This window comes from Hemibagrus wyckioides, linkage group LG06 (assembly GCF_019097595.1).
Source record: "Hemibagrus wyckioides isolate EC202008001 linkage group LG06, SWU_Hwy_1.0, whole genome shotgun sequence".
Lineage (NCBI taxonomy): Eukaryota > Metazoa > Chordata > Actinopteri > Siluriformes > Bagridae > Hemibagrus > Hemibagrus wyckioides.
Window position 1 is genome coordinate 34221855 of NC_080715.1, and position 24125 is coordinate 34245979.

The 24125-nt window shown below is 41.1% G+C and overlaps 2 protein-coding genes across 8 annotated transcripts in view; one reads left to right on the forward strand and one right to left on the reverse strand.

Moving 5' to 3' along the window:
* sesn1 (sestrin 1) overlaps nucleotides 1–21960 on the forward strand; it is a 52407-nt gene extending 30447 nt beyond the window's left edge. The window contains exons 1-10 of one of the 3 annotated variants that reach the window (XM_058392104.1): nucleotides 16355–16623; nucleotides 17290–17355; nucleotides 17470–17667; nucleotides 17758–17940; nucleotides 18179–18409; nucleotides 18501–18648; nucleotides 18826–18938; nucleotides 19057–19247; nucleotides 19338–19482; nucleotides 19572–21960. In XM_058392104.1, coding sequence (XP_058248087.1) covers nucleotides 16522–16623; nucleotides 17290–17355; nucleotides 17470–17667; nucleotides 17758–17940; nucleotides 18179–18409; nucleotides 18501–18648; nucleotides 18826–18938; nucleotides 19057–19247; nucleotides 19338–19482; nucleotides 19572–19658 — 1464 coding nt within the window. In that variant the 5' untranslated portion in view covers nucleotides 16355–16521 and the 3' untranslated portion in view covers nucleotides 19659–21960. Of the gene's footprint in view, nucleotides 1–16354; nucleotides 16624–17289; nucleotides 17356–17469; nucleotides 17668–17757; nucleotides 17941–18178; nucleotides 18410–18500; nucleotides 18649–18825; nucleotides 18939–19056; nucleotides 19248–19337; nucleotides 19483–19571 lie in introns of those variants that run through there. The other 2 variants (XM_058392103.1, XM_058392101.1) reach the window with 2 other exon arrangements.
* Nucleotides 14407–24125, reverse strand: part of armc2 (armadillo repeat containing 2) — a 32757-nt gene continuing 23038 nt past the window's right edge. For 4 of the 5 annotated variants that reach the window (XM_058392098.1, XM_058392100.1, XM_058392096.1 and 1 more), the window contains exons 17-18: nucleotides 23940–24085; nucleotides 22108–22834 (exon numbers count right to left, since the gene is read on the reverse strand). In XM_058392098.1, the coding sequence (XP_058248081.1) occupies nucleotides 22683–22834; nucleotides 23940–24085 (298 nt within the window). In that variant the 3' untranslated portion in view covers nucleotides 22108–22682. Of the gene's footprint in view, nucleotides 14925–22107; nucleotides 22835–23939; nucleotides 24086–24125 lie in introns of those variants that run through there. The other variant, XM_058392099.1, reaches the window with a different exon arrangement.

Consider the following 24125-nt stretch of genomic DNA (forward strand, 5'->3'; position numbering starts at 1 on the left):
AACAACGTCACAATGTTACAATCTCACATTATTATAATATCACAGTGTCACGATTTTGCAACGTTACAATGTTATAGTGTTACGGTGCTACGACTTTACAGTGTTACAATGTTACTAAGACCCATTTCAACACAAAGGGATTTTTTATTTACACAGACTTAAACAATCTACATTCTCTCACACGTGTCCAATACAGTGAACGTGTGCCGAGAAGATTTACACCGCGATTCAGAACCACACTTCTCAGTGACCGATAGCTCGAGGGGCAGCAGTTTGGTCGTGAAGTTTTTTTACGATGGATTTGAACGCTGTTAAACAATGTTACGAGCTTCTTAAAGACACGTCACAAAATATCTGAGAAATATGAGCACAAGGAGGAAAATTTTCTCTGCAAAAGGATTCAGAATGTATGTAGAAATAGCAGAGAAGAGCAAAGGTGTGTGTGTGTGTGTGTGTGTGGAGTTGCATAACCCGCAGGCCCCTGCCTATGGCACAGAGCTGATAGCTTCGTTTTTGTCATGTGACCCTTACACACATCACACACACACCCCCTTCTCGTCCCCCATGTTGCCTTTTATAACCACCGTGTTTGTGTGTATGTGTATGGGGATGTGGGTGTGTGTGTGTTTGCCTGTCTCTCTTCAGGGCTATTTTTTGTCCTCTGACACCAAGGTGAGACATTTTGCATGATGTAGGCTATAAATTGTTGTCTGGACAGTGACACAGCTGCAGAGTCCAGAAAAGACGAGAGCAATAACTTCTCCAATTCCTTTTCTTCTTCTCTCTCCCTCTCTTTCTCTCTCTCTCTCTGATATAGATCATCAGTGTGTGTATGTGTGTTGAGCTGACTTGCTCCTGATTTAATGTTTGGTTAAGAGTTCCCTCGGAGGCTGAGCTAGTTTTTATTACAATGCTTTCGAAGAAATGGGCGCTGTGTTCGAAGAAGCACACACACACACACACACACAAAAACATCAGGAAAGTTTGCAACTGGAAGCCTGGCCTGAAGAAAGGGTGGAGGTGCTTTTCAAGGAAAATTGAAATAATAACTGCTCTTCTGTGTTGTGGGGGACGAATTAATATCTGATATGTTTCTGCTTACATGCTTTACATCTCACACACACACACACACACACACACCCAGGCTCATTATCTTTATGAGCACCTCAGGCTGGTAGAAGTATGACATAATTCTTATCTTTGCTTCTGCATTTGCTCCAGCACACACACACACAGTATGTACATTTTCGGCTGCTGTGGAATGAGCTGAACATTGTGTTTAGCAGATCGAACCCAGCAGGAGACAGAGTGTGTATTTGGAAACTGTCCTGTTGCTAAGATGACTGATGCGTTAGTGACCGATTTGGAAGAGACACGGCGTCCTTCAGGCTTTTCGGACATTACACACGTAACCATCGGTCCGTCGCTCTCGTCCATCAAAATAACACCAATCCTGTTCCTGTCTTCTCTCACTCTCCACAATAGCACTACCTGTCTGTCTCTTTCTCTCTCCCTCTCCCTCTCTCTCTCTCTCTCTCTCTCTCTCTCTCTCTCGATCACCCCTCCCCCCACTTTTCCCCCCTCTCTCCCCACTTTTTCCCCCTCTCTCTCTTTCGACCCCCCCTCTCTCTTTCGACCCCCCCCCTCTTGATTTTCTTCTCTCTCTCTCTCTCTCGCTCTCGATACCCCCCACTTCTCTCTCTCGATCTCGACCCCCCCCTCCTTGATTTTCCTCTCTCTCTCCCTCTCTCTTCATCCCCCCACTTCTCTGTCTCTATTTCTCTCTCTCTCTCTCTTTGTCTCTCTCCCTCTCTCTCTATCGATTTCCCCCTCACTTTCTCTCTTTCTCTCTCTCTCTCTCTCCTTCTCTCTCTCTCTCTCTCTTTTGATTCCCCCCAACTTCTCTCTCACTCTCTCTCTCTCTCTCTCTGCACAGTTAACATGGTGTTTGAATTTTAATCAACTCTCGAACCTCGGCTCAGTTCACAAGGTTGTGTGAGAGTTACATGTCTGTGATGGAGTTTGTATAAAAACAGAAACGTTCCTCAGAGCAGCTTTGACTCCACTGCTGCTGTGTGACACCACGGAAAAAATCTGATTCTGGATAAAATGCTGTTCTATGATTTCCGCTTTGGGTATTATAAATGCACTGCAGTCAAAATTAAACAGATAAATATGACCTTGTGTTCGTCCGTCCGTCCATTGAGTGATATCTCAAGTAGTTTGTAGGATTTCTATGAAATTACCATCAGAACCAGGAGATTAAACTGATTAGCTTCCTCCTGTTTGAAGAACATTTAAAGGATATTTCTGGCATGTAGATGAGTAACGAGGAAGACTAGACCTGTTGTTCTATTTTCTTTTCCAGTCCAAATTTTCTGTCCTTCGTTGAAGTGCTTGTGTTTAAACCAAGTGGTCTAGAAGCTATTGAAAAACGTGTCTTTGTAGCGCCATATCCATCATCTTAGACCCGTTACTGACCAACTCTAGAGCAGATCTGAGTTCTCCAGGTCCTACGTTCCCCATATTCACATTCCACAGAATAAACTCATTATAAAGCATTCTTCTGGGAACATTGGGACCTGGAAACATAAAAAGCTTCTCATAAAGTTCATAAGAGGAACCTGAAGAACATGTTCCCAGCTCTGTGTTCATCTTAATATGAGATGGTTACTGTGGGAACTCTTTAAAAGGGTTTTTCTGTTCCTCAGAACTGCTGTACGGTTCTCACTACAATAGACCTAGACTTGATGGAACTAAACAAATGACTGGAGTCATGAAAGTTTGTAGCTTCCTCAGGTGACAACTAGTCTAGTGTGTTTTTGAATCTAACTCTCAAAATGAGTCCTGAGAACATAAAATCAAAAAGTTTGGTTGGTGTGTGTTAGCAGAATATTGAAAATAGGGAAAATAAGCACTTGGGAACGCTAGAACCTGGGAACATTGGAACCTGAGAACATTAGAACCTGGGAACATGGTAACATAGGAAACTGGGAACATTTGGACCTGGGGACATTTGAAGCTCAGAACATAGGATCCTGGGAACATTGGGACTTGGGAATATTGGACCTGGGAACATTAGAAGCTCAGAACATAGGGACCTGGGAATATAGGATCTGGGAACAAAGGACCTGGGAACATTTGGACTTGGATACATAAAGATCTGGGAACATTGGAACCTGGGAATATAAAAACCTGGGAACATAGTAGGGATCTGGGAATATTAGAACCTGGGAATATTAGAACCTGGGTACATTGGAACCTGGGAACATAAGGATCTGGGAATATTAGAACCTGGGAATATTGGAACCTGGGTACATTGGAACCTGGGAACATAATAAGGACCTGGGAACATTGGAACATGGGAATATAGAAAGCTGGGAACATAGTAAGGATCTGGGAACATAAAAGGAATTGGGAATGAAGGACCTGGGAACATACAATCTGGGAACATTAGGACATGAGAACATAGGAACCTCTGAACATTAGGACCTGGGAACAAACAATCTGGGAACATTAGGACCTAGGAACATACTATCTAAGAACATAGGAACCTGGGAACATAAGAATGACTCCACACAAGTGTGTGAGGATTTTTACCTCCATACCTGGAGTACATTCTGGACCTACCTGACCTCTGCTAATGTAAACCATCTCCTCTCCATGGAGTCTCACTGCTTCCTGCCTGGTGTGTGATGTCGTGGATTTGCGCTGTGGAGATGTTTGTTTAGCTTGACATGGCGTGTATTAGTCTCAGGGAGGGTGTGAGAATGGGAAAGGACAAGGACAGGACGCTCTGTCCTGGGTGTTGGGGTGTCACCCGAGCCCCAAACCGGTCAACTGGCATGTTGATGTCCTGATACCAGCTGCTGTGTATGTGTGTGTTGCTTTTCCCTCTGGACTTCCTGTCCTGATGCTGCAGCTCCATCTCCACCTCTTCCTTCCTCCAGAGTGTCTCAAGGATCTGCTTTTTGCTTCTTAGGACCCCCTGTGAACAAAACACACACATGATGATGTCATTCGGCTCACCATCTGACTGTGTGTGTGTTTGCAGTTTTCACTTTGTGTGAAAAGTAAATCCTGCAGCAGATGTACCAGCGCTGTTCGCTTATCGAGGAAAGCTTGCCGATGACATCACTTGAACCTTGAAATCTTTTCATTTTTTTAGTCATGATTAAAAAAACGTAAACACACACACACGCATATCAGAACGAGATTTCGACGTTTCCAGGAAGCAGTTTGACTCGCACATTATTTGCACAAAAATATGCAATAAGAAATAATAAGAAATCATTTTGAAAATAAATTAAATCTGCAAATAAAGCTTGAAATGAGTATAAATATATGCAAATGTTTAAAATAAATAAATATTAGCCTAGAATAAAAAAATAGTCTTAAAAGATTGCTGTGGTGAAAAAAATAGCTTTATTTTCATGCAAAATTTTTTGTTTTGTTTTTTTTTGGGGGTTTTTTTGTTGTTGTTTTGCTTAACCCAGAATAAAAAATAGACTAAAAGATTTTTTAGTCTCTTCTAGTGATTGTTGTGGCAAAAAAGCTTTATTTTGCTCCAAAATTTCTTCTTGTTCAAAAAATTCTTGTTTTGCTTAGCCTATAATTTAAAAAGTAGCCTAAAAAGACTTCGCCTGAAAAAGTCCTTTTTGTGATTGTTGTGGGCAAAAAAATTGTTCGATTTTCCTGCAAAATTTGCTTTCTTTTTTTTTCTTTTTCTTTTTTTCTTTAAATTTTTTTGTTTTGATTAGCCTAGATTAAAAAATATCCTAAGAGAATTTTTTTAGTCTTTTTTGGTGATTGCTGTGGTGAGAAAAAATGCTTGATTTTGCTGCAACATTTGTGGTTGTTATTGTTGTTTTGCTTAGCTTTGAATACAAAACAGCATAAAAAGATTTTTTTGTGATTATTGTTTCGAAAAAAATTTGCTTTATTTTTCTGCAAACATTGTTTCTTTTGTAATTTCTTTTTTTGCTCGTCTCAGTGAAGACTCGTGTAATGTAACAACTTTTCTGTGAGATCTGTACTCGTGTTCCACACACACACACTCTCACACTTTCTCTCTCTCTCTCACACACACACACACACACACACGACCGGAAGAGGGATTTGAGATTAATTACTTGACAGAGCAACGGTCAGTTAAAAGCATGCTAAAAGCATGAAATAATCTTTCAACTAATTTCCTTTTTAAGCACATGATGGAGAAACTGCTGCAAGTTTACAATGAATAATTGTGTAGTATTCTGTGTATTATGTTTGTGCTAGATGTGTGTGTGTGTGTGTGTGTGTGTGTGTGTGTAGGATATATACTGTAGTACAGCATATTTTGGAGAAATTCTTGTAAAGAAAATAAGGTTGTATTTCTGTGGCAATGAAAGAGATTGTGTGTGTGTGTGTGGCTGTCAGCTGTACCGCCATATATCAGGTTTTTTTTTACACAGCTCCAGGGACTGAGAGAAAGGGAAAGGAAGAAGAATGGGGCTGTGTGTGTGTGTGTGTGTGTGTGTGTGTGTGTGTGTGGATAGATACACACCTCCAGGGTCTAACTTACAGTGTTATGCGCCAGGCACTGGGTTTCTGTTCTTGTCTGTCTGTGATTGCATTGTGTAGTAAATAAAACACACACACACACACACTTCCATAAGTATGTGTTAGTGATGTTGAAGTGTGTATCCAGTTTCCCCTCAAGGCTGCGCACCATCCCATTTTCTTAGAAAGAAGGAGAACAGCTCTGAGGAACAGAGTGTAACTTTTTCATTATTATAGTCTAAAGAGGAAAAAAAATGATAATGAAAGGACACACACTTCCTGTGTTCACTAAAGGTGGGAATCAGAGGGACTACTAATGGTGTGTACTAATGGTGGTCATTTCCAGAGATCCTGAAATTGAAATGACGGTGTGTGTGTGTGTGAGAAGTATAACCCTCCCATTTGTGTGTAAAATATTAACCCCCTGTATTTGTGTGTGTGAGGTATGAGGTATAAACCCTCTATTTATTTGTGTGTGTGTGTGTGTGTGAGGTATGAGGCTTAACCCACCCACACACAATTTGTGTGTGTGTATATGTGTGTGTATCAGGTATAAACCCCCCCCATATTTGTGAGTGTGTAGTAAGGTTAACCCCCCCATTTCTGTGTGTGTGTATAGTGAGGTATAACACCCCCTTGTGTGTGTGTGTATAGTGAGGTACAACACCCTCCCTGGAGTTCAGAACAAATTCTCTACTGTAACAATCTGAAGCCTTCAGCTTGTCAACAGGAAATGAAACTGTCTTTGCTTTTTCTCTCTGCTCCTGTTCAGTGGGTCAGTGCTCTCTTTTTCTGCTAATAACACACTCCTCCAAGCCTCAGAGCCGTCCAGTTTTTTGAGAGCCGCATGTCTTTAGTCTTTATTAGATCAGATATGAGCTCGGTGGATCTGAGGAAGCTTCTCCATCTTCTTCCTCAATCCTGCAGTAGTGATTTAATAAAATTCCAACCCTGAGCCAAGATGAGCACGGGGCTACACGATGTCAGATCGCCGGATCCTGCCTTCGCATGAAAATAATTGAGCTGTCCATCATGTGTGACAACAAAAGTGAAAAAAATGTATATAAAGGTCTGTTCTGCAGAGTCGTAGTGTGTGAAAAAGTATGTTTTGTGTTTTTAACAACAAACTTGATGGTTAATTTTATTTACTGTGCCCTCATTGACTAGTAATCAGATTCAAGGATCTGCTGCACAGATCGAGTGCTACTGGGAAGGTATGGGTATTTGAGAAGTCGTAATTACGACATCAGGTGTGTTTCAGTCACTGTGAGATGAAGGTCCTCTTAAGGTTTTTTAAATATACGTATAAAAAATAAAGCATATGTGCATCAGGTGTGTTTATTAGCTTTTATTTAATGTTTTTAATCCAATTCTGTAGCTGCTGTAAACGTTATTAGATATGAGCTCGTAATTGTACAAAGCATAATTGTTTGTTTTGCTTGTTTTGTTGTAAATAAAATAAAAGCCTTCTGAGGCGAGTAAACATTCGGAATTTACTTTAAAAAAAACAAAAAAACACAGACGCTTTCCAGCTGACACGCCTCCAACTCGGAAACTCGTAATTACAACTTTGCGCTGGCGTTCATACGTGTTCAGCTCATAAATACAATCTGAAGAGATCCAGATAGATTCTGATTTCTCATTGGTTGTTTCTCAGAGCTGACTTTACAGGAATAAATAAATAAATAATCTCACAGGGGAAGTTGCTGAGCCTCAGAGCCGCTGTAGCTGAGCGGGGGGTGGGGCGACGTGTAGCACGGTTTAAACGTGAACCTCCAGAAACAGAGAGACCAGGCTGAACGGAACATGACCATCTGTCGCTCCAGTTGTCTGGGCCTGGATCACCGCCTTCTACTGTGTTTTCATCTGGTGGTCAGTGTGTGGTTCATTGTAACTGGACAGGTTGTGTGTGTGTGTGTGTGTGAGAGAGTTCAGGGGCTTCATTGTCTGAGTGTTTCCTCTCCTCGTCCCACAGGAGACTCTCAGCTTTAGTCCGAACGAGACCTTGACCTGTAAAACAAAGGTTATACAACACACTCGGAGCTCAGGTCCAGATATCCAGCAGGCATTAGGACCATGCGGTGGCCTGCGTTTTACCTTTAACCTCAAGGCTGGAACATCGCTCTGTCTATCCATCCGTCCATCCATCCATAGGTGTAGCTACCCATAGGTGTGTGTGTGTGTGTGTGTGTGTGTGAGAGAGAGAGAGAACTTGTTTATCATCAAAAGTGATTAAACATCTTTATTTAAATCATTTCACTTCTCACAGACGTGAATATCTGATGGTCTGATTATATACCTGATATTTTTCTCTTCATCCACCTTGCGCTCTTCTGTCGTCTCTGTTAAAGGCATTATTATGATTTTTTTTTTTTCCCCTTGACTGTTTTGTAACATGTTATTCAATTCGGAAGCCTGCGCAACCTGTTTCTCTACACGTCTTTTTTTTTTTTTGCACTGACAAGGATGGATGAGAGAGAGAGAGAGAGAGAGAGAGAGAGATATCTAACATGCTTCCTCATTTTGTTTTATAAATAACTCTAACCTTCAGTTAACTTCTCCAATGATTAGTGACTATCCTTCTTTTCTTTTCTTTTCTTTTCTTTTCCCTGTAATCTCGTCCCAGCAGTTGACAGCAGTAAAGTAAAGAGTGACATGTGGAGGTTATGTATTAAATCCTGGACAGTGACAGAGGCTTTTATTTTGTTTTGCTCTAAAAACCCCTGAGAGGAGAATTGGACTGTCTTCCTGCCCCAGTTTGGGGTCAGTGCTGTGGTCAGTGTTTCACAATCACTGTGAGTCCTTTATATCTTTATAAACATATATATTGGCTCTCACAGCAGGGCAGAGACTGGAACTAGAGCTTTAAAGAAGAAAAAGAAGAAGAAGAAGAAGCAGTGTTGTTGCTGAAAAGTTCTTGTTGAACACGTGATGTCCGATTTTCCCTCTCTCTGTCTTTCTCTCTCTCTGTCTCTCTCTCCCTCTGTTTGTCTCCGTCTCTCTCCCTCTCCCTCTGTTTGTCTCCATCTCTCTCTCTCTCTCTCTGTCTTTCTCTCTCTCTCTCTCTCCCCCTCAACAGGACAGGCAATCCACCCAAGCATCTTTCGCTTTTTCTTGACATTTTATTTGTTTGTTTGTAAACTCATTCATACCAGTGTTATGTAAGACAGAAATCATGGAGTGTTATATTTTTGTGAGAAAGCAGGATTCGGGGATCAGACACACTTTAGCAGAAATCCAGAGCCTAGCCTAGCATTAGCAAAGACTGATGTTAGCAAACGTAGATTGTGTTTGTGGGGTTTTTTTTCCTCTTTTTTTAAAGAGCGGAAGGACACGCCTCCTGAGGAGGAGCTTAAGTTCACTTCACACTGCAGTCTTTACTGTATTTGTTCACTGTATGCTTTACGCTAATCCAGCGTACACAGATAGCTATAGTGCTAACTCCAGCATGTAGCGTTGTGTAGAAGGCCAGAACGGACGCTAAACTAAAAGAATTGTATGCTAATTCGATTACAGGTGCTAGCTGGATGGGAGATGTTTGAGGTTTTTCGAGGAATGTAAAGGATTAAAATTTAATGATACAGTAATCCCCCGTTTATAATGAAAATCTGTGATACACGGATTGCTTTTTTTTATTGTTTAAGCTGTAAATGACCCTCCCGAACTCTTTAAACACACACAGAAAACCCAGTAGTTTCCCATGGTGATGGTGAATGATGCTAGATAGCTCGATATTTTTTTAAATGGTCAAAATCACACAACTTGGGCTAATTTGTATGACCGATCGTCCACCGGCGCGTCGACGGCCATCTTGAAATTTTTTTCTCATCCAGAATCGATGCCTGTTAGCCCCGCCCCTTTTCCACTTTGATTGTCCAACTTTCCAGAATAGCGTGCAAGCGTGCGATTTGGGACGCGACCTAAGACACTGAAAGTCATTATGACTTTTTAGCAGTCTGTCAATAATAATAATAATAGTCAAGTCTCTTTTTTTCTAGTTTCGATATCTCGTCTCTTTTCTCGTGCAAGAGTGACCTTCGAATCACTAAACAACCTCACAGATGACCAATGAGGCAGAAGAACAGGAATAAAAAGCGAGAGCGTAGAATAAAGTTTTTTTCAAAGATCAACTTCTACATGTGCTTCTAGAGAAGAAGAAATGATATAAATATATGATATAGTTAAAAAAAAACAACTATGGTATAGAGTGCATCTTTTCTTTTCCTTCTCTTTTCTTCTCTCTCTCTCTATCTCCCTCTCTCTCTCTCTCTCTCTCTCTTTATTTCTCTCTGTCTCCCTCTCTCTCTCTCTCTCTCTCTCTCTCTCTCTCCCTCTCTCTATTTCTCTGTCTCCCTCTCTCTGTCTCCCTCTCTATCTCCCTCTCTCTCCATCTCCCTCTCTCTGTCTCCCTCTCTAACTCCCTCTATCTCCCTTTCTCTCTGTCCCCCTCTCCCTCTCCATCTCCATCTCCATCTCCCTCTCTCTATCTCCATCTCTCTCTCTCTCTCTCTATCTCCCTCCTTCTCTATATCCCTCTCCCTTTCTCTCTCTATCTCTCTCTCTATCTCCCTCTCCCTCTCCCTCTCTCTCTCTCGCTTCCATTTTATGACTCGGTTATTAATTAACTGCTGGACAAACACTGCGGCGAGGAGATTCGGACCCTGAAGCACAGGCACCGCAGCGAGGGTCAGTTTCTCTGCGACACACAAGTGGTATAAATGTATGCGTCTTTTTTTATTTATTCCTGTCCTTACTCAAACAGAGGGATATATTTTAAACACACGGTCTGTAATAAATAAAAGACGAGTTTACCCAAGAAACAGAAATATAATCGGAGACGTTTTCTCGGAAATGTTGTTTACTATTTCTTTCCAATTCATACCATTAATAATAAACATCAGCATGTCGGAGTATGTGTTTGTCCAGCAGTGTTTAATTATATATATATATATACATACATATATATATATACATACACATATATATAAATGTATATAATTGAGATTGATACCTGGGTCCAAATCATCTTCCAATGAATTTACCCTCTACAAAACATGGCTCAGTGAGACTCTTCAGAATGTCCAAATATCTACACAGTGTTGCTGGATAAATATCTGATGTCTCATCTGTTTGATCTACTAATAAAGAGCGAAATAAAGATGAAGTAAAGAGGAAGTGCTACGGATTGTGGGCTTGATGATGGTTAAATGATTATTTCTCACACAGCCTGGTTTTCACACAGCCGTATTCTCACACAGCCTGGTTTTGCTAGCTAGCTATCGTACATGAAGAGAAATACAATTAGCCGACATCTCTGTTAATACTTCAGGAATAAAGCGGTTTCTGGATGAATCAGACCGGTCATGAGATATCCGTCATTATGACCTTGTTGTTGAAAATGAACAGAGCGGAGGGTTGTTGACCTGCTGGATCGGTATCTAAAGGTCAGAGGAACGGAGCGTAATTAACGCCGCTCGGTGTGTCGAGTTCGGAGCCACGGTGCAGATCTGCTGAGCTCAGCAGGTTACAGCTCCTCGTATCTGCAGCGTCGTAAAGAGACGAGCGAGCAGACTGATAAGGAATAAAGAAGGAGATATTCACTTAGCTGGAGATTAGTTGTCTGTCAGCCCAGATGGAGGATTGTCATTTATGATGACGACACGAAACACATTTTGAAAAATATTGAAAAATCTCAGAATATCAGATTTCTGATGATCTCACACACACACACACAAACACACACGTAGACAGAGACCACTAAATGTATAAGTTGGCAATTTAAAAAAAAAAAAAACAAATTAAAAAAAAAACAGCTCTGTTTTTAGAACAAATTTTGAAAATTCTCATTTTTTAAAATCCTCAAAAAAAACAGCTGTTTTTTTTTTTAAAAAATGGAAAAAAAATCCCAAATTTAAAAAAATAACAGCTCTGTTTTTAAAACAAATTTAGAAAATTCTCAAATTAAAAATAGCTCTATTTTTAGAAATATTTTTAAAATTCCCAAATTAACAAAAACAGATGTTTTTAGAATTGTTTTTTTTAAAGATCTCAAATAAACAAATAGCTCTGTTTGTGAAATGTGAAAATTCTCAAATTTAAAAAACATTTCTAATTCCTTTTTTCCCCCTAAAAACAGAGCTGATTTTTTTTTCTTTTAAATTTGAGAATTTTCTAAATTTGTTCTAAAGTTTCTGGCCAGTTGCCAAGATGTGGATCTGATGTTCAGCAGGATTTTGTGATTTGTGTGTGATCACAGACATTTACGTAAAATCAAACAAACTCTGAGGACAAATTCTGAGGAGATTTTTCGAAATTTTTCAAAACGATGCAGATTTTCTGCAGATATGTTCTGTGACACGTCGTGTGTGTGACGTCATCAATACGCCTTCAGCCTCTTCCTTCACGTGTGTGGACATGAGTACAGCTCTTATAGAAGGCCGTTACAGGCGTGTCTCAGTGGGAGGAGTTTAAAAGAAGAATCCTGCACTTGTGATGTCATCAAGTCAACCTCAAGTTACATCACAAATTTAGATGAAAAAAAAAACACGCTTTAAAATTAATTTTTTGGCCACAACAATTATAAAAAAAAAAACAACTTCAATCCAAATGCTTACATCTTCTGAGGTTTAATACCTCTTTGTTCCTTTTTTTGTTTGCTTTGGAATGAGATTAATCCTAATCTAAACCTAGTACTAATCCCCATCCTTTATCCTTTATTTATAATATTCCACATTCACATTAAAGAGGATATTCTCATTAGACAGATCTTTACACAGTCTGTGTGTGTGTGTGTGTGTGTCCATTGTGTACATTGAATAATCCCATGCTGTCAGGGTTTCAGCACTGGGACGGTGATTAGTTATCCGGAGCTTTTGTGAACACTAAAGATAGCAGAGGAAGGCGTTGACTTTTCTTCGCTTTCCCCCATATTACTGGATGCTGTATTGTGTGTGTGTGTGTGTGTGTGTGTGTGTGTGTGTGCGCGCTCTGCCTGTATTGCAACAGCTGTGAGTTCTGCCTTTTAAAATAACATCCACGGGAACTCTGGCTTCCTCAGACAGCAGAGCGTTCAGCAGGCCTCCACCTTTACTGCTGGTGTTCATACAGCCAGCCTCTAAAACTGGGAAGAGGTTTCTACCTGAGATGAAGAAAAGTCGTAATTACAAGTAGGATTTACTTTGAGCTCCGAGTTGGGGGTCAAACGCACATGAATGTCACCGAAAAGTCGTGATTACGAGTTGGATTTACTTTGAGCTCTGAGTTGGGGGTCAAACGCATGTGAATGTCACAGAAAAGTCGTAATTACGAGTAGGATTTACTTTGAGCTCCGAGTTGGGGGTCAAATGCACATGAACATCACCGAAAAGTCGTAATTACGAGTAGGATTTACTTTGAGCTCTGAGTTTGGGGTCGAACGCACATGAACATCACCGAAAAGTCGTAATTATGAGTAGTATTTACGTTGAGTTCATAGTTAAAACTACTTTAGTGGCAGAAACTCCATCTCACTCAGACTAATGAGGCTGAAACGCACCTGACGTCATAATTCCCACTTTCTGACTCGTAAATACAGGGACATACAGTTAGAGTGAGCATGAGAATCTTTTTTTCTTTTAGTTTTTACCAAAACAACAAGACGAAAATCCCAGTAATTACGCAAAACTTGCAGGTTTAATGTGTAAACTTTCCTGCAGTTGTAACGATGTGTGCTAGCATGTTCTTTAGTCTTGGGAATGTTGTTTCCTGTGTGTGTGTGTGTGTGTGTGTGTGTGTGTTAGTAGACCGCACCTCTCAGGAAGACAGATGCAAGGCTTCGATCTGCCCCAGTTGTCAGAACTCGAGCGCTGTAGCCAAGTAACACTGGAAAAGGTGGGTGGAGGGAATGAAAGCGAGGAAGGAGAGGAAAGTGAGGAAGGGAGGAGAGGGAGGACAAGTTACAAAAAAAAATACTAGAAAGAGTTGCTGAGTATCTGAGTGCTGTTCTGGGGATAAGTGGATCTGCTACAGAGTAAAATCTGGTGAGTGAAGTGGACCAGAAGCAGAAGCTGAACCTTCTTCACTGGACCAGTGATTGTTATGAAGATTGAGATTATTAACACAGACCTCAGACTTATTGTTTCAGAGAGGAGAGATGGGACGGTCAGTGAGATCTTATGAGACAGACAGGGATTGTGTGTGTGTGTGTGTGTGTGTGTGAGAGAGAGAGAGAGAGAGAGAGAACAAGAGAGACAGAATGAGTGTAAGAGAGACAGACAGTGGAAGCGAGACTCCGAGACAGAGAGAGATTATGAGAGAGAGAGACACTGAGAATGTGAGAGAGACTGACAGAGAGAGAGACCTTATTAGAGAGAGACACAGAATGTGAGAGAGACCGAACAACAGTTAGAGAGAGAGAGAGATTAATGAGACAGAGACACAGAGAATGTGAGAGAGACCGACTCAGAGACAGAGAGATAGAGTCTTAGAAAAACAACATGATACAGAGCCAATGAGAGAGAGACTCAGAGAGTGAGAGAGAGTCTCAGACAAAGAACATGAGAGAGACAGACACTAGGAGAGAGAAAAATTCTCAGAAAAACATGATACAGAGCCAGTGAGAGACATTATGAAAGAGAGAACAGAACGAGAGAGAAAGAAAATGTGAGAGAGACCGACAGTTAAAGAGGGGGTGGGGGGGGCAGAGAGAGAGAGAGAGAGAAGAAGAAGAAGCGATTATGTATTTTTAACTTTTTTTTGAAGATTTTGAAGAGTAAGAGTGACTCTCACACACACACAACCATTTCTTCTTTTTATTTTTACATTTTCATAGCGTACTGAAGACTTTACATATTTCACTACAAGGCCTTTTTCTCTCTTCCTCAATTCTCTCTCTCTCTCATACCCAGTAGATTATCACACCACACAGTCTAAAGTTCAGCAGCACTTCTGATGACCTCAAACACAATAAGCAGCAGAAACGTTTGCTCATAAAAAGCTCTAGCACTCCTTCATGGAGTCTGTGCACACAGCTCCAGATTGGAGTTTGACTTTTTTTTTTTTTTTTTCCCTGTGAGAGGAACTTAGACCGGGGGAGTGAGAGGCGAAAACCAGAGATTGGACCCTGTGACTGTTGTTCTGCCTCCTGATTGGCTGACTCCTGTTGCTAGGCTTATGTCATTGTGGCTTTTCTGTTTTTTTCTTTTTTCTACCTCGTCTTCCCCCGGCGCTCTGATAGGTCAGGTTGGAACTGGTTGGGGTAACTTTTTTTCTACCACTTGTTGAACATCCGAAAGCCTGTGGTTTGTAAAGCGTGTCTGCTTGTTCAGCATGAGAAAGAAAACACAGCCAAGAGGTGCAGGGCTGCGCCGTATCTGCCTGCAGACGCAAATACGATACCTTTAGATCTGTTAAAAAAAAAAAATAAACACAGTCTTACTAAGAGTACTAAAACTTGGACATGTGTGTGTGAGAGAGAGAATCTAAACGAAGGTTCACTCATGTGACCCAAAGCACAAATTGGGAAGGAACGTGATTATTCTGGGAGACTTCACACCTATCTTCTTAAACGCAATCACCAAAAAAAAAAACAGTGGCCTTTCTATTCTGTTCTATTCCTTTTTTGCTTTTTATTTGCATTTGAAAGGGAGATTTGAATTCTGTCAATACAACTTTATCTCCCCAAACACACACACACACACACGTTTTGGCTGGGATATATCGCAACCAATTTCAGGCAAACGCTGACTGGGATCTTGTGTAGTTGTTTGCTGAGCCATAGGGCTCAGCCAGGTTTGTTTCCCTCCTCCACCCCCTCGTCAAAGAGTGCTGACTCCGGCTCCGGTGTGTTTACACCCCTCTCTTACCCTCGGATCGGAGTGGCGGGGGGGAAAAACCCTCTGACACAATGAACATGCTGAATAGACTCTCCATCACTGGAGCTTGCTCTCTCTGTGTGTTACTGTGTGCCTCGAATATCATCTCAATCACGGTTGCACACTTTTTTAAACCTGCTGGTTAGTTTTTTTTTTCCTCCCCCTTTAATTAATGACGCCCCCAACACGCCCTCATGGGAAAAGTGGAAAGCTCATGAACTGCATGGATGGATGTTACAGATGTTACAGATGTTAGTCTGAGTGCCATAGATCCCATGGTCGGTATCATCTTTCTGAGTAGCTTTATTCACAAAGTTTTCCAGATAAGAGGAATTCTGCTTAACAGAGGAAGACGGAACGAATCCAGGATCTTTCTCCCCTCCCCGTTAAAGAAAAAGGCTGATAGATGGATATCAATAAATGCATTCAAAGAAGGTGAATTCTTTCCAGAAACCAATCCTATAACATCGATCCACCTTATCTCCCAGGCGGAAGGCGAGAATTGATCTCGGCTTGTTTTTCTGTGTTTTGCTGCTGCAGGTATGACATCATGTCTCCTTGCATTGCACTGTTATTTACTCTTCCTCAGGAAACCAAACATTTTTAAAGCACTGTTAGTACAAATAATACACATATATAGATTTTTTTTTTTTTGGAGTGTGACAAGCTAACAAATAAACCCTAGTGCCTTGTGCTAGAAAAAAATGCACGTATCGAAATAGAAAGAGATCTTAATCTTTGTGGCATGCACTAAATGATTGACGAGGTTTTGATCACTGGTCAGCCTCACTGGTGAGCTCGCGTATTTTTCTCTCACCTTCTCTCCCTTCCCAACGACAAGCCCCGCCCTGCGCACGCTGATTGGATGACAGGATGTGTTTTTCGTCATGCGATTGGTTAAACCCCGCGTCAATCCAACACCGCCTTCTTATTTAGCTCGTGAGGGACAGTGGAGAGTGGCTAATTCTGCTCTGGAGCTCGAAACAGCTGGCTGGCGATAAGAAGGAAAAAAAAAACATACTAAACAACAAAGGAAAGGAAATAAAAAAAAATAGCCAATGCCTCAAGGAACAAAAAGACGGAGCTACAATTAAAAGACGAAGGGATCATTTTAAAGATTTAAAAGAAAATGAGACACGCATCGGCAGATAACGAGCCTGTGAAAAACACTTCGCTAACAGTGACAGCTTTGTTTAAAATTTGCACACAATGCGAGCGGCTTAGTAAAAAGGTAAGAAGACATATCGGAAAGGGTTCCTATTTTTTTGTCCACGGCTTGAGATTGAAGTTGTTTTTCTCTTGCAGGCTTCTGCAGTGCAGCTCTGTTCTCGTCTTCTCTCTCTCTCTCTCTCTCTCTCTCTCTACTGCCTTGTTTACGAGTTCGCGTCAATTTCTAGTCTTTTTCCCCCCTCTTCTCTATTTGCAAATTGTTTAACAAGGACTTTGTCCCAGACATGTCATGAAGGTGTTATAACGTGTTTTTTGCACACTTCATAAAGGTGAAATGAGCTCATTCATTCAGTCAGTCAGTCGCGAGGAAAAAAAAGCAGCCGACAGTAAAAACAATTAAAGGAAAAAAATTATCCATTATCGTTATTTATTATGAGGCTACAAAGATCCCTTTAATCCTGTATGGTGTTATTTTTTTTTTCTTCACAAATGTCCAGTTCTTTTTCCTCCTAATAATAGACAGTTATTCAGGACTGGTCAAGTGCTTTCCTCCCTCTCTCTCTCTCTCTCTCTCTCGTTCTCATTTTTTTATTGAGGTTACTTGGTAGATGGTTGGACCTGAGGAAAGATAGGATTGTCACATGCGTGTTTGCACAAGTTCCCCTATTCATTATATTAGACCTCGTTCTCAAAATGTCTTAATGCGTCTTTTCTTTCTTTTGTGCAGGACATGGGAGTGCGAATCCCCAGGCCACTGGGAAACGGACCAAGCAGATTTATCCCAGAGAAAGAGGTCAGATTCGTTCCACCGGCATCACATTGGATTTAAAGTGAATTCATGAAACGGTCAATTCCTCAAGATCGTTCTCATAGCACTAACAATTTTCGTTGCATTTTTGTTTTCCAGATCCTTCAAGTCAGCAAAGTGGACACCAGAACGCAGTCCATATTCGAGGAGGCCTTTTCACTCGGCCGGTTCGACAACATCTGCCTGGTGATGGGCTTCCATCCACAGTATCTGGACTGCTTCCTGAGGACGCAGCATTACCTGCTTCAGATGGACGGACCCTTATCTCGCCACTACAGGCACTACATAGGCATAATGGTGAGCAGAGACGGAGTTCTTCATCCTGATGGATCTAAGAATAAAAAAAAGCTGTTAAACATGTCCGAACATGTTCTTGTTCTCTTTCAGGCCGCTGCCAGACACCAGTGTTCATATTTGGTCAATCTACACGTGAATGATTTCCTGCAGGTTGGGGGTGACCCCAAGTGGCTGAATGGACTAGACGGAGCCCCGCAGAAGCTGCGAGCCCTGGGGGAACTCAACAAGATCCTGGCTCACCGGCCGTGGTTGCTCACAAAAACGCACATTGAGGTATTACGCAACTTCAGTGCACTGAGGCTGATTGTATCAGCGTTTATAATCGCAGTCATATAAAGGATTATAACAATCCTGTATTGTGTAAAGCAGGTCAACCATCATATTGATAACCTCATTTTTGACTGCGCTAATCCTAAACATAACATAATTGCCTGTTTATTGTTTAAGTATTTTATGATATGCCTAGTATCACTATTGTAAGGTTCAATCACCGTCGTCCATTTTATTACAGAATCTACTGAAGGCCGAGGAGCACAGTTGGTCTTTAGCCGAGCTGATCCATGCCGTCGTGCTGCTCACACACTACCATTCTCTCGCTTCATTCACCTTCGGCTGTGGGATCACGCCAGACATTCACACCGAAGGAGGACACACTTTCAGACCTCCCTCACTCAGCGGCTACTGCGCCTGCGACATTGCAAACGGCAATGGTGCTCTGGAGGACATGGTGGCAAACCAGCAGGTAAGCTCTAGAAGATCACGTCTTGCTATAACAGTAATTCTGTCCCAGTGTGAGTGTAAACTTGGATCCCTGTGTGTGTGTGTGTGTAAAGGATATGGATGAGTCAGGCGAGGTGGAAGTGCTGATGGAGAGGATGAAGCAGCTGCAGGAGTGTCGCGATGAAGAGGAGGCCAGTCAGGAGGAGATGGCCACACGCTTTGAGAGGGAGAAGTCGGAGAGCATGTTGGTGGCCACAACAGGTAGGGGAAGGATTTGCTTCTCAAATTATGGTCCATCTACATGGACGCTGACGTTATTACATGGTTATTACAGCTATTAAAGTATTATAGCTTCTAGTATGAAAACAACTTCATGATATGGCGAGTTCTGTTGAAAAAAGGACGACCTGTGTTTCATGACTGTGCTTTTCCCCACAGAAGACGAGGAGTGCGTTCCATCTCGTGACGTCTCGAGGCACTTCGAAGACCCCAGTTACGGCTACCAAGACTTCTCCAGGAGAGGAGAACACGTGCCCACCTTCAGAGTGCAGGTAAATCAGCAAGGGACAAAATGTCACCTTGCAAACACTCGGTTCAGCCGGATTATCATCTGTATTTGTGTAATGAGATGGAAGGTGAACTGATCAGCATGCTCCATGTGGTTGTCAGGACTACAGCTGGGAGGACCACGGCTTCTCCTTGGTGAACCGGCTGTACCCGGACGTCGGCCAGCTGCTGGACGAGAAATTCCAGATTGCGTACAATCTCACCTACAACACAATGGCCATGCACCAGGGTGTAGATACCTCCATGCTCCGCCGAGCCATCTGGAACTACATCCACTGCATGTTTGGGATCAGGTGTGTACTTCTTAGGGTCAGGAACTCTCTTTAATATTTTTTTAATATGTATATATATATAATGTTTACTAACATTTTCTCTGTCCACAGGTATGATGATTACGATTACGGCGAGATCAATGAGTTGCTGGACCGCAGCTTTAAAGTCTACATCAAGACCATGGTGTGCAGCCCGGAGAAGACCACCAAGAGGATGTATGAGAGTTTCTGGAGGCAGTTTCAGCACTCTGAGAAGGTAAAGCGTGACACGTTTATACCTGGTACGCTGTTCATCTTCTCCTACATCCGTTTCTAACAAACATCCTCGTTTCTGTCTCCTTCTAGGTCCATGTAAATTTGCTTCTTATGGAAGCGCGCATGCAGGCAGAACTGCTCTATGCTCTGAGAGCTATCACTCGCTATATGACATGAAGTGCTATTACCGTTTCTCTTTGTAATTTCACTGTCATTGTTGTTGTTGCTTTCGTGGGACACGATAAATAAATAAAAGTAAAAACAACAGGGAAAAAAAACACAAAAAACTTAAAGGAAGACCAGAAGTGGAGGATGAGACGCAAGGAAAAAAAAAAAGTCTGGAGAGAAGTTTGAAGTGCTTGGCCTGCAGTGCCCAAACCCACCAGCGGAGGGCATCATGTTCGCAAAGCCGTGTAACAGGACAGCTCTGAGCTTCTGGAGGCGAGTCCTCCTCATAGTGTTTGAAATTGAAATGCATCTGGATGAAGATGCTCCTCATGTCTTTTGTTTTATTTTTTATTTTGAGATGAAAGGAGAACCAGTTAACTCCAGTATGGGTGCAAGCAGTCTGCACTATCACGCCTTTGTACTCTTACTGTTTTTTTGTTTTTTTCCTGTTTGTTTTTTATCGTAGTGCAGGCGACTGGAGAGAAAAGCATTAGTGAAGCTGCACATTATATATATATATATATATATATATATAAATGTGTGCCTGGTTACGTGCAGCACCGGAAAGCTGAGGTGTTGCTCATTTTCTCCTTCATGCTGCTTTTCTCAACCGAGAGGCTCGAGCCTCTGTAAAGACCCCAAACCTTTACCGATATCATAAGCTAATGTGTGGGATGTGAGACGGAGTGAGGAGTGAAATGTTTGTGTGTGTGTGTGAGAAAGAAAGAAGTGTGTGTGGTATATATAGAGAGAGAGATTCAAAAGTAAACAGCTGTCTGAGCCCTTGTTTTTGGTTTACTGTAAGTTACCACTCTGTCTCTACTTACCAGTGTGTATTTTATATATATATATATATATATATATATATATATATATATCTATCTATATCTATATATATATATATCTATATATATATATATATATCTTTATCTTTATTTATATATATCTATCTATATATATATATATATATATATATATATAGATAGATAGATATATATAAACTATGTTGGCAAAAGTTTTGGGACATCTGTCTTTACATAATCGATCTTTAACTCTTCTGAGAAGGCTTTCCACAAGGTTTAGGAGTGTGTTTATGGGAAATTTTTTGACCATTCCTCTAGAAGCACATTTGTGAGGTCAGGCACTGATGTTGGACGAGAAGGCCCGGCTTGAAGTCTCCGCTCTAATTCATCCCAAAGGTGTTCTGGACTCTGTGCAGGCCAGTCAAGTTCCTCCACACCAAACTCACTCATCCATGTCTTTATGGAGCTTGCTTTGTGTACTGGTGTGCAGTCATGTTGGAACAGGAAGGGGTCATCCCCAAACTGTTCCCACAAAGTTGGGAAAATTGTCCAAAATATCTTGGTATGAAGCTGAAGCATTAAGAGTTCCTTTCACTGGAACTAAGGAGTCAAGTCCAACCCCTGAAATACAACACCTGAACTCAATGAGTTGGAGGGGTGTCCCAAAACTTTTGCAATATAGTGTGTTTGTGTATGTATGTATATATATATATATATATATATATATTAGTATGAAAAGCATAGCCTTTGTTGGTATTTCAGGCCTAAAAAATTATCAAAGCACTTTGTTTCTGAAATATCATGATATGCTTCAGCTGTAATGTAGCCATTTTTTGTTTTAATGGGTTAGTGACCATTTCCTAAATACACTTTCATCCGATTTCGTCGATTTTCGAGTCTTCCTGTTGACGTGACGTGCTTCCTGACGGCCCCCCCCCCCCAACCCATTCAACCTGTCTTCCCTTCACCACATGGTCATCTAAACTCTCGGAAAAAAAAGCTATAGCTTTTTTTTGTTAAATGATTGTCAGTATAAATAATAAAATACCTCTCATTATGTATCTCCTTAAGTATCTGAGAGCTCTCTCTGGCGAGCAGGGATCTTCTCGTTTGGTCGTCTTTAGAGCTCACGGTTCCTTAAAAAAAATGTCATCACGTAGACACTGCTTATTTTATTTTAGTTTTCTCCAAGAACTTCAAGCAGTATAACTAAGCAGCTTTTTTTTCTTCATTGTCGAGTGTGTTTTAAGGTGTTTACTTTAAAAAAAAAAAAAAAAAAAGAACATAAAAAAAATCAATCAAGTACTGCATTCTGATGATGGCTGGATCAGCTGGGTGTAGAAAGACGAGTGTTGAGAAAGACAGAGGGATGGTACTTTGTTTTTGTTTTTTTGAATGCTAAGCAATGAGTTTTCTTTTTTTTTTTTAAATCGATCTTCAGAGACTGATGTCAGTTACTGACACTTTTATAATAAAAAAAAATAAAACATTTTAATCTCTTTCTATGACCTGGATTTTAATTGTTCCTTTTCTTTCTCTGATAACCAATCTGAGCGATGGAAAACACGAGCATGGAGACGTCAGAGAGAAATACCTCCAGCTGTGTCACGTGCGAAGTGTATTTTTTTTATTGTTGAATACCTCTAAAGAAAAAACAAGAAAAAATGATATGGAATGTACGTTTGAGATTTTTTACTTATAGCAATGCTACGTTATTATCGAAATACGTGGAGACGTTAACACACACCATGCACAACATGGCTAGTAGAGGATGGGATTCTGCTATGCAGTAACACACACACACTGAACTTGTCCTCAGAGGAGGAGAGGAAATCATTCTTGTTTTTGTAACATTTTTCCGCTTTTCTCTTGCGTCAAGTACTAACGTTTTCATTTGGATTGATAATAAATAATGTTTCTGTTGTGTTTGAGTTCCTCCTTCTCTTGAGGGACAGCTCTGAGGTGGTTGTTGTTGTTGAAGGTCATTGTTGTGGTCACAGATGGTACCAGTAATGTGTGTTTGTTTGTTTAAAGGAAGGTTAAACGAGACGGAGAAGCAGTGCCATGTTGTATCATTTTTGTTGTAAAAAAATAAATAAATAAATTGTCCTGTGTCCACTCTTTAATAATAAAGAGTTTTGAGATCACTCCTCTGGTCATGGATCTTTATTATTAAATATTTTCATTTTTCCTGTTAAATATATATATATATATACCCTGGATTATTTCTTCAGGAAGTGTCGCAGATGGTTTCCGGGAGGTTTGCGTATCTCCTCATGCGTTTCTTCAGCATCTCAGCAACGGGTAAAAACTCCAGCTCCCAGCATGCCTCCTGGTACGCCTTTATATCGTCACTCGAGGGCCACTGCAAAGCTTTCTGGTCTGGAAACAGAAGACAGGAGGAGATGGTTTACATTCTGTTAACCCAGGACAAGGACACACCCAAAACCATAGAAGGAACAGAGCAGAGACTGTGAGCCAGGACCTTCTCGTCCAACATCAGTGCCTGACCTCACAAATGTGCTTCTTGAGGAATGGTCATAAATTCCCATAAACACACTCCTAAACCTTGTGGAAAGCCTTCTCAGAAGAGTTGAAGCTGTTATAGCTGCAAAGGGTGGGACAACTCCATAATACATTCATGTGCATGTAAAGGCAGACATCCCAAAACTTTTGGCAACGTAGTTTATCTATGTGCCTTCACTGAATCTCCAGATATTCTCGAATGCACATTTTCCAAATTATTGCCACTTCCTCAACAAATGGTTAGAGGAAATCTTATTTTAATACAGTGGAACCTTGGCATAGGAATTTAATTCGTTCTAAAGGTAAAAATTGGTACTGAAACGAATTTTCCCATAAGAAATAATGTAAATGCAGATAATCCGTTCCAGCCACCTAAAAATATGACCGATACGAAGCATATGTAAACTGTAGAGCTGCTTACAAAGAACTGACCCAAGCCAAGCATTCCATATCAAGGGTCCTCACAGGAAGTCGTGCCACCAACCATGGGCTAAAAATAGAATAGAACAGACCGCCCACAGCACCAATCTGTCAACAAAAAAAGCACCCGAAAAATCACCTAGCTTTTGAACGCATGCCGAAGGCGACGTTGGAATCGTGGGTTGATTCTTTCCAAGCAGCTTTCACTGACTGAAAAAAAAAGTTTTGAACGGCTCTCGGACATACGTGTAACTTAGCCAGCGCTTGGTTCGGTACATTTGTATGCCAAAAATGCTTTGTATGCCGATGTAAATTTCACTTCTTAAGGTGAAAATTCGTAATGGAGGGCATTCATATGCTGAGGTTCCACTGTAATATTAACTTAAAATCAGAGTTTAAATCAGAGGCCACGTGTGGAGAGACAGGAAGTCACTACAAAACTAATTGTGTTGATTTGGATGTTTGGAACAATCCATCTACAACCTCCTGGCAGAGGTGTGTGTATGTATGTGTGTGTGTGTGTGTGTGTGTGTGTTTGTACCTGAATAAAGACACAGTATCTCCAGCAGCTCTTGTGCAAACTCCTCTCTCCCCTCAGCTTCGTCGGTGCAGTTCCACAGTGTCTGACACACCTGAGCAGCCAGAAACCAGTCCTGAGGCCCAAAATCCCGCAAGCAGTCAATCAACCTGTAGCGAAAAGAAAAAAGAGGAATGAAATAAAAACGGA